General features: G+C 49.5%; 1 protein-coding gene across 1 annotated transcript in view; it reads right to left on the minus strand.

The window, feature by feature from the left end:
- Positions 1-16,492, minus strand: part of LOC137437230 (uncharacterized) — a 215,618-nt gene that overhangs the window by 64,494 nt on the left and 134,632 nt on the right. Inside the window, exon 14 of the mRNA XM_078766265.1 lies at positions 9,056-9,187. Coding sequence (XP_078622391.1) covers positions 9,056-9,187 — 132 coding nt within the window. The remainder of the gene's footprint in view (positions 1-9,055; positions 9,188-16,492) is intronic.

Below are 16,492 nucleotides of genomic sequence, written 5' to 3' on the forward strand. Positions count from 1 at the left end.
GACCATTGCCGAGTGTTCAATGCATCCTGGTAATCCTGGTATTCCTGCCTTCTGCACAGAACCATCCACAAAACTATTCTCTCTGATGAAGCCTGAGAGCCATGCCGCAAAGACACCAATCAATATCTTCCAAACTCCATCGAGCAATGATATTGATCTAAATTGCTCAAGTGTCACAGCCTCCTCCTGCTTCGGAACATAAACTCCTTCTACCCTACCCCCATTGACTGGGCACCACTGCTTGCCTCCACAACACCTTCAAAGCCTTCCACAGATACTGCCTGATGCCTCCACAACACTTACACACCTTGTATGGCACTACACTTGGTCCCGGAGCTGATGCAGCTCATGCCTTCCTCAAAACTGCCTCCACCTCAGACATCTTCGGCTCCGACAAATCAAATGGAACACCTGGCTCCGTCGGTCTCACCAAGCCTTCAATGTCCTCCACCACTTCATCCATACTTGTCTGTTTACGTGACAGGCAGGTAATCTTCCAACTCTTCCTTCGGTGCCTTCAGTGAACCAGATAGACTTCCCAACATTTCCTTCACAAATCGAAAGGGATTCGTAAAAAAAACTTCCTGTTCTTCCTCTGCCTCTTCTACCTTCGCCTCTTCATCCTTCCCACCCTCTTCAACTTCACCAACCTCATTCTAGCCTGCTTCATCAACACCTCAAGTCCATTCCTCTATCCTTCACCCACCCTTTTTCATCTACCTGCTCAAACGTGCCTCATTCTCACCCCGCTCGACACACTCTTTCATTCCAAACGTGACACACACATACTCAAACACAATCTCATTCATCTTTCTCAATCTATTGTCCACCCTTCCTGCCAAACTCTCAAGCGCCCCACACACCACTTCCATCCATTCGCTCACACAATCCCCTTTCTCCCTATACCTGGCCATTTCACTCTCCTCCTCACATCTTTTCCCTGCTGAAGTACAACCCCAGGACATACAACACTGTGGTTTGCGACCTGGCTGTTTCTCCCGGTCAACTTACGTGTCCCCTTTTTGAGAGCACTGTGTTGTTGTACTTCCTTCTCACCCTCCTAACACAAACAGCTCATCCGGTTCTGATGAATTCTCAACCCTCCAGTTGACCAAAACTCTTGCACACACACACACACACACACACACACACACACACACACACACACACACACACACACACACACCTTACAAGACTCTCATGCCCCTCTTCACTCACACCACCACCCTCTTCTCGTCCAGAACCCATCCGACTGATAGATATGCAACACTCTCACTGACTGAAACTCGCGTCCACACCAACACGTCTCTCAACTCTGACATACCTCCACACGCACACCATCACACCATTGACCAACCTCTCCCACACGTTCATTCCCACATTCTTTCTGGCGCTGATGGACCCTCAACCCTCTAATGGATCCGAACTCATGTTCACACTGACCTCACCAGACTTGCTTGCATCCACAATCCATACTCGCTTGTCAAAATCACTCTGGGGGTTGTTATTCGTTTTATCCATCCATTTGGGCCGACCTTCCGCCCCACCTCTCGGAGAGAGAGCCCTTGGGATGTTCTCTATTCTTCACAAACACTAAGTTATTGGGTGCCACACAATCCATACCATGCAGCTTGGCAAAATGGCTTACAAGGCCATTTGCCCCGAGTGCTGTCTCTCCAGCGGCACCAGCCTATTCTTGGTCGCCACCCAGTCTTTCCTGGGAGTCACTGGTAGCACCAGCACAAACAATTTCAAAACACACCTGATCACAAGTGTGCCTCACTGACTGGGTCTTTAGTCGAAGCCAATATATATATATATATATATATATATATATATATATATATATATATATATATATATATATATATATATATATATATTGTTGCGGATCTCCAACGTCGACCTTCCCCCTTACAAAGGGGAGATGAATCCCCTTGTCTTTTATCTAGCCGACGCGATCCGGGGCTATCACGTTCCTTCCGATCAGCGCTGAATAGGGTGGTAGGTCGAATTAGTCCTATTACCTAATTACCAGCGCCTCCCGGGAAGCAAGGAAATAACCCCACCCAAACCATGGTTTTAGTGGACACGCTGAGCGATAGCGAGCCGCGATTCGGGCCGTTAACAGGAACTAACCCGATTGGAGCGGTTGTGATCGTGCCACGTTTACCCAATGGAGAAATCACTGAGACGGTCAAATTAAGAGGAAAACAGGAAGAACAAGTAATTTATTACACGCTTTGTACAATGAAGAAGAAGAAGAAGCAATGTACAGTGAAGAAGAAGATGCAGATACACAGGGCAGCCTTATACAGTCTTATACTTATCCCCTGGACACGGGCCCGTTCACACTCAGACTCAGACTCACACGGGGGTTGTAGATGGTCGGGGTTGCAGGTCCAGGGATGGCGTCCACAGCTCGCTCCGGTCCCCGACTCGTGCCCCGAAGGCGATGGTAGATGGCAGGCAAGCTCTCCGCGTGTCGTTGGCATGAATCGGACAATTATCGGGGGGATCGGTAAGCTGGGCGATTACACTGGCGTAGCCGCGTACGTAATAGATATACCGGCGCTTTATACGCGTTCCCAGTATAGTTCAATACAATGCGTTGCTTTCCCAAGTCCTCTGAAATGCGCCGCTCCAGCAATGCTTTCACAACGACAAGTCTTTTACACAGGGCGCTCTCCAATCAGGCCTCTTTCAATAGTCCTTCACAGTCCTTCCAATAAAGCATCTTTCCCAATAGTCCTTCACAGTCCTTCCAACAAAGCGCCTTTCCCAATAGTCCTTCACAGTCCTTCCAACAAAGCGCCTTTCCCAATAGTCTTTTGACGCTCTTCACTTGCGAGTCCTTTGGTAATGCGTGCCGCTGCGTCAGTCCTTCAGAGGGATTTGTGCGCGCATTTATATAGCGCTGCCCAGCGAACCCTCTGGAACCTCTAGCCACACCCTGTCAGGCGATGTCGCCTCAGCCCTGATTGGCTGGCGGCCCTAAACCGTCCCCCTGCTGCCGATCCAGATCTCAGCCTCGCTACCGCTCCACCCCCTTTTTGGGCCAACCTCGTGTCACTGGGCTAGTTCCAGCAAACCAGCAAACCAAGAGCAGCAAACGCTGCTGGTAGCCAAAGCGTAACAAACTGCGAGCATCCCAAGCATAACAAACTGCGAGTTGTCAAATGGGGCGCGGGATGGATTCTGCCCAACGAGGTGGAATTTGGAGGGTGAAGGCACAATGGAAGGAGCCCATTCCTATTTGTTTTACACAACGCAGCTGATAACTATTGGAAATGGCCTTATCTCACATATACTAAGAAATAACTAACGTTCTAAGGTGACCTACGTGTTGCATGTGGACTAACTATGGGGGCAAAACCTTTAACCTTTATTAATCAAATATGTACACTTTCTCAGAACTGCAACAATATATATATATATATATATATATATATATATATATATATATATATATATATATATATATATATATATATATATATATATGGTGCTGTGGATCCTGGGAGTGGAAGCTGTTATTTTGTTGTCGTAGTTTCCGTTCTCCCTGCCTGGGGATGGGGTACGTATGAATCCAAGTGTAGTTGCTGCATGTGGAGGAATATGTGCCACTGCTGGCCCACCTTAACTGACCGCATTAAGGTTGAGGGGCTGAAACGGGATGATGCTGAGGAAGATCCGATCAGTGAGGCACACCTGTGAGCAGGTGTTCTTTAAAATTATATGTGATGCGCATACAATTCGGAGTACTTTGACAGTACATGGTTATAAATTGCATTGAATGGTAATAAAATCTGAATTTTAGTGTGCTTAAGAAATAACAGTGAATAAGAAATAGATTCTCATCTTTACTCTGTGGGAGCTGTGCTCGCACGATAAAGCCTGACAAAATGGACGACACAGGAACGAAGTTTCACCGAGCTATTTATTTTAGCTCAACATGAAAGAACTCAAAAGCACTGAATCCGCCCATCGAACGGGCGGCAATTTATAAGGCAAACTCAACACACAAAAAGCCATGCCTCTCAGGCGGGGTGTGGTATGCAAATAGGTCAGCCACGCCTCTCAACGGGGCGTAGTATGCAAGACAAGTGTTCGCCCGGGAAAGGCAAGTCTGGACACGCCCGGGCGAGTCCGGACAAGTGACCGCTCGCCGGTTGCGTCATCGGCCGGTGCAAGGTAATTGTGCCATGCTTCCGGTAACTGCTACATGCGCCCCCCCCCCCCCCAGAATTAACATGCACCGGGAGAGTCAGTTTGAGGGGGGTCCTGGTGACCCGGCCGAAACGACCCCTGGCGATTCGTGTGGGGGTGGTAGGTGGCGTGGCGGTGGATGGTCGGGCGGGGGGCTTGGTTGACGGGGGATGGCCCCGTCGTGGAGGAAGGGCCAACCGTGGAGGTTGGTCGAGGTCCAAATGGGCCGGCTTGAGGCAGTCCACGGAGATGTGGTCCGGCTTGCTGCCGATGTCGATGATGAATGACTTCTCGTCCCTCTTCAGGACCCGGAAAGGTCCATCGTATGGCGGCCGGAGCGGTCCCCGGTGTGTCGTGCCGGATAAAAACGTACTCTGCAGTGCGAAGTGCTGGGGGGATGTGGGGTTGGGGGCAGCCGTGGTGGGACGTGGGCACGGGGGCAAATCTCCTGGCGGCCTCCTGGAGGACCGAGCATTGGCGAGCCGCGGACCAGGGGCCGGTGGCATCAGGGATGAATTCGCCCGGCACGCGCAGTGCCTGGCCGTAGACTAGCTCGGCGGTGGAAGCCTGGAGATCCTCTTTAGGGGCCGTTCGGAGGCCCAATAGGACACACTGGAGCCTGTCGGCCCAACCATCATCCTGGAGGCTGGCCCTGAGAGCGGCCTTCATCGAGCGGTGGAACCGCTCGCACAAGCCGTTGGCTTGGGGGTGGTAGGCTGTGGTGCGGTGAAGCTTGACCCCCAAGGCCTGGGCGACCGCGTCCCAAAGCTCGGAGGTGAATTGCGGGCCTCTGTCGGAGGAGATGTCCGAGGGGGCGCCGAAACGGGCAATCCAAGTGCCAACGAAGGCCTGCGCCACGTCGGCGGATGTTGTTGATGCCAGCGGGATGACCTCCGGCCACCTGGTGGTCCTGTCAACCATCGTGAGGAGGTGGGTGAAGCCCAGCGAGGAGGGAAAGGGTCCCACCAGGTCCACATTGACGTGGTCGAAGCACCGCGCGGGCATGTCGAATGGTGCCAACGGGGCCTGGGTGTGCCGGTGGACCTTCGCTCGCTGGCAGGTGACACAGGCATTGGCCCAGTCGCGGACGTCTTTACGGAGCCCGTGCCAGACGAATTTCGCTGCCACGAGCTTCTGTGATGCTTTCCGGCCCGGGTAGGAAAGGCCGTGGAGGGCATCAAAAATGTGCCGCTGCCATCCGGTCGGCACGATGGGGCGAGGTTGGCCCAAGGAAACGTCGCACAGGAGAACTGAGCCTGTGTCCTCAAAGGGGACGTCGGCCAACCGCAGGCCTGTGTCCGCTGTCCGGAGGGCTTGCACCGTGGGGTCGGCGGTCTGGTCGGCCGCCATGTGGGTGAAGTCCACACCCAGGTGGACAGCCGGACCGGGAGAGGCAATAGGCCACAGCATTGTCCTTGCCCGCGACATGCCGGATGTCCGTCGTAAATTCGGAAACGGCGGAGAGGTGGCTCTGCTGGCGGGCCGACCACGGCTCCATAACCTTGGCCATGGCGAAGACCAGGGGTTTGTGGTCCACAAACGCCGTGAACGGGCGGCCCTCCAAAAGATGGCGGAAGTGGCGAACAGCCAGGTAAAGGCCGAGGAGCTCCCGGTCGAAAGCGCTATACTTGCGCCCGTTAGGGTGAAGCTGCCGGCTGAAGAAGGCCAGTGGTTGCCAAGCCCCGTTCACCCACTGTTCATGCACGGCGCCCACCGCGTAGTCGGAAGCGTCCGTGGTGAGGGCGATGGGTGCGTCGAGCGCCGGGTGTGCCAGCATGGTCGCATTGGCGAGGGCCAGCTTCGCGCCCGTGAACGCCGCGTCCCTCTCTGTGGTCCAGGCGACGTCATGCTTGGCCGGCTTGCCCCGGAGGGCTTTGTACAGGGGGCGCATGAGTTGGGTGGCGTGAGGCACGAACCGGTGGTAAAAATTTACCATCCCCAAAAAATCCTGTAGGGCCTTGATGGAGCGGGGGCGCGGGAAACTTGTGACTGCCTCCACCTTGGTAGGCAGCGCGACGGCCCCGCGCTTCGTGATGCGGTGCCCCAGGAAGTCGACGGCCGTTACGCCAAACTGGCATTTCGCCGGGTTGATGATGAGACCGTGCTGGCCGAGGCGCTCAAAAAGTGTGCGCAGGTGGATGAGGTGCTCCGCCCGGGAAGTGCTGGTGACGAGAATGTCGTCCAAGTAGACGAAAAGGAAGGTGAGGTCGCGCAGCATGCTGTGCATCAGCCGTTGGAAGGCCTGGGCCGCATTCTTAAGGCCGAACGGCATGCGAAGGAACTCGAAGAGGCCAAAAGGTGTAATTACCGCTGTCTTCGGCACGTCGGCCGGCCGGACAGGTACCTGGTGGTAGCCTCGAATGAGGTCGACCTTGGAAAAGATCACCCGCCCCACCAAACGGGCGGAAAAGTCCTGTATGTGTGGTATCGGGTACCGGTCGGGGGTGGTGGCGTCATTGAGGCAGCAGTAATCGCCACATGGTCGCCATCCGCCACCCGGTTTGGGCACGATGTGCAGGGGCGAGGCCCACGCGCTATTCGAGCGCCGCACAATGCCCAATCGCTCCAGCGCGTCGAATTCTGCCTTCGCCACGGCGAGTTTGGCCGGGTCGAGGCGGCGAGCCCTGGCGTAGACCGGTGGACCTGTGGTCGGGATGTGGTGTTCGACGCCATGCTTGACGGCGACGGCCGAAAACGTCGGCTGCGTGAGGGCGGGAAACTCGGCGAGTAGGCGGGTGAAATCGTCCATGGCCGGGAACGCGCAGGCTAGCTTGGTCGGAGCAGAGCCGCTCAATGAGCAAGCGAGCGAGCTGAAGGTCTCCGCGTTGATGAGCCGACACCGTTTGACGTCGACCAAAAGCCCATGCGCGCAAAGAAAATCTGCACCCAGCAAGGCCATGGGCACGTTCGCCGTGATGAAATCCCACCTGAAGCGCTGGCCCCCGAAGCAGAATGCGACGCTGCGCAAACCGAAGGTGCGGATGGAGGAGCCGTTTGCGGCGACCAAGGCGGGGCCACACAGCGTGGCCTGTTTGTCCTGCACCGAGGCAGGTATCACGCTCAGCGGAGCGCCGGTGTCACACAAAAAACGCCACCCGGACTCTGTGTCCGTGATAAACAGAAGGCTGCCTGAATGGCCGATGCTCATGGCAGGCAGCGAGCGCCGGCCTGGCCGTTTCCCGACCCGCTGAAAGTGCACGGTGGGCGGCACGTTCTGGCCTTCTGCCCGAACCTGGCATGGTAATAGCACATGGTCCGCTCTGGTGGAGGCTCCGGCGGACGCGTCGGGTTCGGTCGATGGGGCGTCGCGGCGGCCGCTGCCGTCAGCGGCGCGTTCTCGGCAAGGTGGGGGCGCCGGTCGTGGCGCGGGCATTGCCACGGTCGGCCCAGGGTTCCAGGCGGCCGCTCCGACGTGTCGCCTGGCCGAGAAAAATTTATCGGCCTCCTTGGCCAGGGCGCGAGGTTCCGTGATGGGCGATTTAGCCAAAGCTAACCGTACCTGCCCGGGTAGCCGCCGGAGGAACAGCTCACGGAAGAGGAAGTTCGGGCTGTGGTCACCGAGAAGAGCAAGCATGTGGTCCATGCGTTCGGATGGACGGGCCTCGCCCAGCTCCGGGAGGTCGAGTAGTTGTCGCGCGCGTTCGGTCCCCATGAGTCCAAACGCACCAAGGAGTAGGCCTTTGAGCGCGCCGTATTTGTCGGCGTTCAGCGGGTGCTGTAGGAAGCTCAGGACCCGGGCAGCGGTAGAGGCGTTGAGCGCGGAGACCACATGGTGGTAGCGCGTTGTGTCCTCCATAATTTTCCGCAGGGCGAATTGAGAAGCCGCTTGAGCAAACCAGACGGCCGTGTGCGACTCCCAAAAGCCCGGGAGCTTCAAAGCTACAGCTGACTCCATCGCCGTGTTCTTAGAAAGGGGTCACCAATTGTGGGAGCTGTGCTCGCACGATAAAGCCAGACAAAATGGACTATTTATACCGGCGCGTTCTTTTAGACTATTTTAGAAATAGCCAGGCTATTTATTTTAGCTCAACACGAAATAACTCAAAAGCACTGAATCCGCCCATCGAACAGGCGGCAATTTATAAGGCAAACTCAACACACAAAAAGCCACGCCTCTCAGGCGGGGCGTGGTATGCAAATAGGTCAGCCACGCCTCTCAACGGGGCGTGGTATGCAAGACAAGTGTTCGCCCGGGAAAGGCAAGTCTGGACACGCCCGGGCGAGTCTGGACAAGTGACCGCTCGCCGGTTGCATCATCGGCCGGTGCAAGGTAATTGTGCCATGCTTCCGGTAACCGCTACAACTCTTTATTTCTTCTGGTTCCTTCTGATGACTCCAAAGCACTATTTGGTTTTCCATTACATTCAATGAGATGAATGCAGAGAGGTGTAAAACAACATTTTGGCGATGAAATGAGTGGCATGGTTTAAAATATCCACATCCATTCTTTAAATCCTCATACAAAAAGTTTAGACTGATTGATGCATTGAGGATGTGGATTGCATTGCGGTAAAAGTTGTCCTCCTCCAAGTGATTCGAGTCGGTCTTGATAGAACAGTAACGGTTACCCGAATGGAGAAGTTAAAAAATATGGCGTACTGCGGGTAACTCATCTCGGACGATAGCTTTCACTATTTTCACTACTCGACTGGAGTATCGGCTCTCGATGGAAGGGATATCACACCCCATAATTAATTAATTGATCGATATTGAGTGCTGAGGGCATTGCAACAAATGTTTATGCAATCAGCTACTGAACGCTCCAAGTTGTGCCAAGGTAAATCAAAAAGATAATACAAGAAACCATTTTTTCAATTAATTGCACTTGCATATGCATGTTGCTTACCTGTGACTGAGCATCAATTGCAAGCGGATGTGATGTCAGTAATTCTAAGAGTGATATAAACTGAAAAACGTCTTCAACTGTGTACAGCTGTGCTGTTAATGTATTCAAAGTACCAATGAAGAAGTTTAAAACCTGAAAATTGCAAATGGGAAAGCAACAATACAAACGTATCAGCAAGTGAAATCACCATGTGGATGGCTAAGTTGTTGTAAAATACTTGCATATTTCCCAAAGACCAATCACAGGTTTATTTGCACACATTATATTTTATTTATATTTCCAACAATTTAAAGGAGGGAGAAGTTGAATTTTCAACCAAATCACAATTGAAATGAGAAGTAATAGGCCAGACCAGCATACATCAGAAGTGCTCGCTCAACAATTCAAATGCTTGACGATTAAAATTCAACAGTAAACAAACAATTCAAGGAACAATTATTTCCAAATCAAATATTGTAGGACAATTTTGAAAACAACTTTGGTCAATTGGAGCTATAACTTATACTGTATCATATATATATATATATATATAGCAATTAAACACATCCATTTTCTTATACTAACTAACTCATTCAAATTGATTAAAATTGACTCCTTCCGAGAAAGAATACGCTGTACAGACTCTGCTCAAAGAAACAGATGATCCTTGATCAATACACACAAAGTTTGGGGCAGTTTGTAAAGGATACAGTGACAGTATTTTCTTGAAACAGTTTCCATGTCTTGGACTATAAAATTGGGGGTTAGTAAAGCCATAGCCAAAATAATTACAAAAGTCGTAATTATCACCAATTTGAATTTTTACCAAATCAAATAGTCTCCAGAACATATATCTATCCACATTATCAACTCAACAATAAGAGGTTGTGGATAAGATCATTCCATTTTTCAATGGATTATGCAAGATTGTTATGAGGCATGCTTTGTTCGAAAACAAAGAAGAAAAAGGTATAAAATGTCATCGCCCCCGTGGTTTTAGTAATTTTGCTGTGCGGAGTTAAAGGCCGTCAGTCGGCTATCTTTGGTCAGATTACAAAACAAAACCTTCTGCATATGTATACAACACAACAACATGCATTTTAAAGCCATTGTCCCTGCTAGAGCGGAGGTGAGCCTTGCGGTCCCCATGACAATCTTCTCCATTTTGCCCTATTTTCTGCATCTCTCCTTGTTAACCCCCTTGCCCGCATTTCTTCTTCGACCATCTTCAGCCAAGTCTTTGTCGGTCTTCCCCGTCCTCTTCTTCCTTCTACATTCATTTCCATCACTCTTCTCAACCAGTCACTTTCATCCTTCCTCAACACATCACCAAACCATCAACCCGTTTCTCTTCACAGCATCCGTCACAGGCTCTATTCCCATCATCTTTCGCAAACCATCATTTGTCTTCTTCTCTCTCAACAATACTCCACACATCCACCGAACCATTCACATTTCCACCCTTTCCAGCCTTCGTTGCTGCTCTACGTTCATTACCCATGTCTCGCTCCCATAAATCATAACACTTCTCACACATGCAGCATACACCTTTCCCTTCAGCTTCAACGACACTCCCCTCCTCGTCAGCACGCCACTCAGTTCCCGAAACTTCTTCCATGCACATCTCACTCTAGCAACCGTTGCCGAGTCTGATCCACCTTCTCCATTCAGCATGTCTCCTAGGTAACAAAATGTTTTCACACCTTCCAGTTTCACGCCGTCTCCAAGATCCAACTCAACATTTCCTCTATCAGCAGCTCCCTCTGTGCACACCTTACACTGGAATGTTGCTGCCACACTGGTTAATGACCCTCTCAAACCACTACATTTTTGATGAACCAACTCGGCACACATTGTACATTGAATGGAGTTCACTCCGACACCCTTCCTGCACACCGCACACGGCCACTTCCCAGTTCTTTCCACCTCAACACATGCTTTACCACTTGCCATCACCTTCGTTTTTCCGATATTCACCTTCAGACCTTTTGTCTCCATACATTCCTTCCACTTGTTCATCTTCTCCTTCAGTCCATCCATACTTACTGCAATCAACACCAGATCATCTGCATATAACAACTCCCACGTTAATCCCTCATTTATGTTCCGAGCCAGCACCCCCATCACAGATACAAATAGTAGTGGACTTAGTACCGACCCATGATGCACTCCCACCTTCACCTCAAACTCACCACTGTTCCCGTCCTTCGTCCTTACAGCTGTGCGCGCTCTTTTGTACATTGCCATCACTACTCTGATCAACCATTCCTCCACTCCTAACTTCCTCAATGCCCATGTCACTACTTCACGTGGAACCCTATCGAATGCTTTCTCCAGATGAACAAACCCAAGAAACAACTTCTTCCTCTTCTCCATGTACTTCTCCTGCAACTGCCTCAAAATAAAAAGCGTGTCTGTCGTTCCTCTTCTTGGCATAAATCCAAACTGCATTTCGTCAATCTTCACTTTCTTCCTTATCCTCTTCTCCAACACCCTTTCCAATACTTCATTCCATGCTCCAATAACTTTATCGCTCGATACGAGCCACAGTCCAGAGGGTCACCTTTCCCCTTGTGTAGAGGGACGAGGGTACTCAGTTCCCAATCCACTGGAATGCGGCCTTCTTTCACCACCAGATTGCAGATCTCTGTCATTCTCTTCACACCCCAATTTCCTGCTGCCTTCAACATATCTCCCACAACTCCCGTCAGCCCTCCCGCTTTTCTACTCTTCATTGCTTTTATCGCTTCCTCAACTTCCTTCTCGGTTATCTTCTCTGCTGGTCCTAAAACTGGGTTACTCTCTATGTTGCCATCCCATTCATTCTCTGTATTCAACAGCATTTCCGTATATCTTTTCCATCTTCATTTAATTCCATCTTGGTCCACAACGATTTGCCCCACTTCATCCTTCAAGCAACTCACCCCCATCACATCACACCTCTCTTTCGCTATCTGCTTTGCAATCCTGAATACCGCTCTCTGACCCTCTTCCAAATCCAAGTATTCTCCGAACATTTTCCTACATGCCTCCTGCACCTTTGCAACCTCTTTCTTTGCAGCCTTCTTGGCTGCCTTATAAATTCCATGCTCTGCCTTTTCTGCCCCCATACCCTTCCCCTTCTGCCACTCCTTGAACTTCTTCCTCTTCTCGTCAATCTTCTTTCCAACTTCATCATCCCACCACCATGTTTCCCAGTGCCTCAGTGGTCCTTTTGTCCATCCACATACCTCACCAACGGCTCCCAACAGACTATCTTTCATTGACATCCAACCACTTTCAAGCTCAACCACATCATCCTCGACCATACTCAGCCTCTCTTTTGATGCCTCCCTCACTGTCACCTCTTTCAACCTCCACACCTTCATTCTCGGTTGGTACTTCACTCGCCGAGCTCTCCTCGCACCTTTCACCCTTATGTCGCAGACAACCAAGTGGTTCTGTGAAACAGCCTCCTCCCCCGGGATCACCTTTGTGTCCCGGAGGTGCCCCCTATCTCGCCTATGCACCAGCAGGTAGTCAATGGTTGTCGTCTACCCACCTGACGTGTATGTAACAAGCTTATTATCCTCTTTCTGGAACTGAGTATTACAAATCAACAAATCAGCTCCATCAGCAAACTCCAAAATCCTTTCACCTTCTCCATTTCTCACACCATATCCGTCAGCCCCATGAACTCCCTCAAAACCGTCCATACTCCTTCCCACATGTCCATTTAGGTCTCCTCCTACCACAACAACTTCCTTATCTTTCACGTTTTCCATCAGCTTCTCTATTGCACACCAGAATTTGTCCTTCTCTTCATCGTTCCGACCAACCTGCGGAGCATATCCCGCGATGACGTTCACCAAGAGCTTTCCAATCATCATTTTCACCATCATCAATCTTTCACTCACTCGAGTCACACTCACAACACTGTCTACAAACTCCTCAGAAAACAGGACACCAACACCATTCACGCCTTCTGGGCACCTTTGCCACACAAACTTGTATTGCTGTCCCTGCCTACCCTTCACCATTCTCACACCACTTCCCTTCCATCTCGTCTCCCGCACAAAACATATGTCCACTCTTCTTCTGACCAATACTTCCACCACTTCTCCTGATCTCCCTGTCATTGTCGCTACATTCCATGTCCCAAACCTCAGAAACCGATCTCCATGTCGGGCATGAGACGTTTTGTCGTCATAAATGGAGTGATTTCCACCCTTGCTTCGATCGGGTTCCCCACCTTGAGTTTTGACAAGAGGGAGTGGGGTCCCCCACGGGGTACTTCGGGCTGTACCCTGCCCATATGTAGTTGTAATTGTCATGGTTCTCTTTTTGAGGCAATGTTTTTATGGCCGGATGCCCTTCCTGACGCCAACCCTTTTAGTCGCCTATTACGACATGCAGGGATACGGTGTACCTATTCTAAACCGGGGTACACACCGGGTATATGCATATGTATACTCTGCATATGTATACTTTCATGTATTGTCTTTGTGTCCAGTTTGAACAAAATCGGTCCATACATTTCCGAGAAATTGTAGGGGACACCTTGAAATAACAAAATGGCCGCCAGTTGGCTATCTCGGATCTGATCTAAAAAAAAAAATGGCGTGCATATGTAACCCATCATTCATTGTCTGTGTGCCAAATTTGAACAAGATCGGAAAAATGTTTGTCCGAGAAATGGTTGAGGGCGTGGTCAATATCGGGTTTTATTTACAACTGAAATGGACCCCAATCTCCCAGTCGGTCATCTTTGATCAGATCTCAAAATAAATTTAGGTGCACGTGTATGCCATCATGTACTCTGATTGTGCCATGATATAACAAAATCGGACCATGTATGTTCAAGAAATGGTTGGGGACACGTTTAAGTAACAAAATGGCTGCCAGTCGACCATCTTGGATATTATCTCAAAAGAAAATGGCGTGCACGTGTAAGCCATCATTATCTGTGTGCCAAGTTTAAACTAGATCGGTAAATGCATATCCAGGAAATGGTTGAGGACGTGTTAAACATCTGGATTTTTCGAACTAAAATGGCCACGAGTCGGCCAAATTCGATCGTATAGCGAAACAAAATGATGTGCACATCTATACCATCATTTATTATCTTTCATACCAAGTATGAACAAAATTGTTCCATACATCTCCGAGATATGGTTGCAGACGCACACACGCACGGAAGGACGAACAGACAGATGAGACCTAATCCATAATCCCCCGTTTCGGACTAAGTCAAATGGGGTATAATAATGGATTCAGAAAATGGAAGCAATTATGGTTGACCTTTTCACCTACTCGCCACCATCATACACAACATTTAGGAAGGGAAACATATGAAAATCTGTTAACTAAATTGTTACCAAAAAATTTCTTCACCAATATGTTTGTAAAGGTGTGTAATAACATGTGTTAAAATGTTGAAGGTCAACTCCCGTGGGAAACCCAGAAAAAAAGCTGTTGAATTCGGGTACCGAAAAATTATTTTCGAGAATTTTTATTTTTTTAAATCGGCCCTTAAGTAACTTATGAGGGGTCAAATACGGGTTTTTCATGATTCTGAGTTGATTGTTAACATTTATATTTCACCACAGACACTCCTTTGTGGAAAAATAATTTCTAAATATATCTCATTTTCTACTTTGCAGGACATGGAGTCTAGCAATATGGATGAAGACGTTACTCCACCTGTGCTCAATTGCTTCATCTGTGCACGCTCGGATACACCAGCTGAAAGGCTCATACAGGCAACTCCAAAGGGATACTCAACTTTATTGAAACAAGCAGAAACTGTCGAAAATGTTACTGTTGTGGAACGTATGAAGGAGGCTCAAAAGGAAGGAAAACTGAGGTACCACCAGAAGTGTAAAAATGATCTGTACAACAACTTTGTTGCAACCACCAAGAAGTCAGCTCAAGCATCAAAGGCAGAGAAAGAGTCATCAAAGTTGAAGAGAAGACGCACTACTTGTGAGTTCAGTTCATCAACTGGCTGCAGTTCTAGAAGATCACAGTCAGTTGACCTCCTGTATAAGGATGTATGCATTCTTTGCAACCAACCAGCCCAGCTCTACAAAAATAATCCAGCACAAGCTAGAAAGAAATACAGAGTGCCAGATAATTTGACTGCAGATACACTGAAGGCAAGCTTGCTGAAGACAGCACGGAGTCGCGGGGATGACTAGGGCACTGAAGTCACTGGACGCCTGGAAGGGATCAACGACTTGGTAGCAGAAGAAACACTGTACCATTTGCGATGCAAACTTATGTTTGCGAGAGGTGACAGTTTGTCCAAGACTGATGAGGAAGGAAAAAGGAAGAGAGGACAGAGGAGTATTGATGAGGAGCGAGAGGCAGTTTTTATTGAATTCTGCGAATGGTTAGACTCAGAATTAGAGCATGGGGTAATGAACATGGACCAAGTCCATGAAAAGCTGCAGGAGTTTGATCAGTCACCAGAGAAGAGCCTTTCTTATTCAAAGCATTGGCTAAAGATAAAACTTCTAGAGAAATACGAAGACACCTTGTATTTCACAACACAGGAAAGAAGGGCAGATGTACTCTGTCTCAAAGATGGCACCGACAATATTCTGCGAGAGCATCATGCTAATCTTGACCATGGAGATGAGAAGACTCAGATCATAAAGACGGCACTCAAGTTCATATCCAATGATATTGCCTTGATTGATTTAGGTCCAAAGTCATACCCCACCACACACAGTATGACTGACATCGATAGTCAGCTGACACTTGTTCCTGCAAGCCTTCAGATGTTCTTGAGACCGATTGTCAAGACAGACGAAAGAGTTGCCGTTTGGGGGCAGAATTTTATTAAGGCCTGTCGACCTCGGTCTGGAGTATTGCCACACCAAATGGGGCTTGCCATACAACTTGATCATAGATTTGGGTCAAAATGGATGCTCAACAAGTTCCACCGGCTGGGATACACTGAGTCTTACACGGAGACACAAAACTACAAATACTGCTTCCTTAATAGTAGGAGTGGAGATGATGTTCCAGATACTTCTGGCACTCTTGACAACATTGTGGAGGAAACCGATGAACAGATCAATGATGAGGTTGCGGTTGATGCTGCGCTTGAGGATCTATCAGTGATGACAGCCAAAGTGCCAGCCAGTGAAAGTGAATTGTCAAGTAATGATCAGGTGGTCTTTATGGAGGTTGGGGAAACAAACAATGCAGTCACTCAGTTTGTTGGAGACAATATAGATTTAAACATTGTCTCTATTCACGGAAACACTCCCTTTCACTCAATGGGTTGGATCGAAGTCACCTCTCCGGCACCACCTTTGCCAGATCCACAGACAACAGCAGCTTTCCCCCGGGTGAAGTTGAAGGCACTCGACAAAGCTAAGATCCTGAGAGGAACTGAAGTAAAGATTATTCCATTTACGAACAGGAAACAGATAGGAACGAACGCGATCATGTTTCTCCCCCTCGCTG

This window comes from Myxine glutinosa, chromosome 12 (genome assembly GCF_964187855.1).
Source record: "Myxine glutinosa chromosome 12, kmMyxGlut1.1, whole genome shotgun sequence".
Taxonomy (NCBI): Eukaryota; Metazoa; Chordata; class Myxini; order Myxiniformes; family Myxinidae; genus Myxine; species Myxine glutinosa.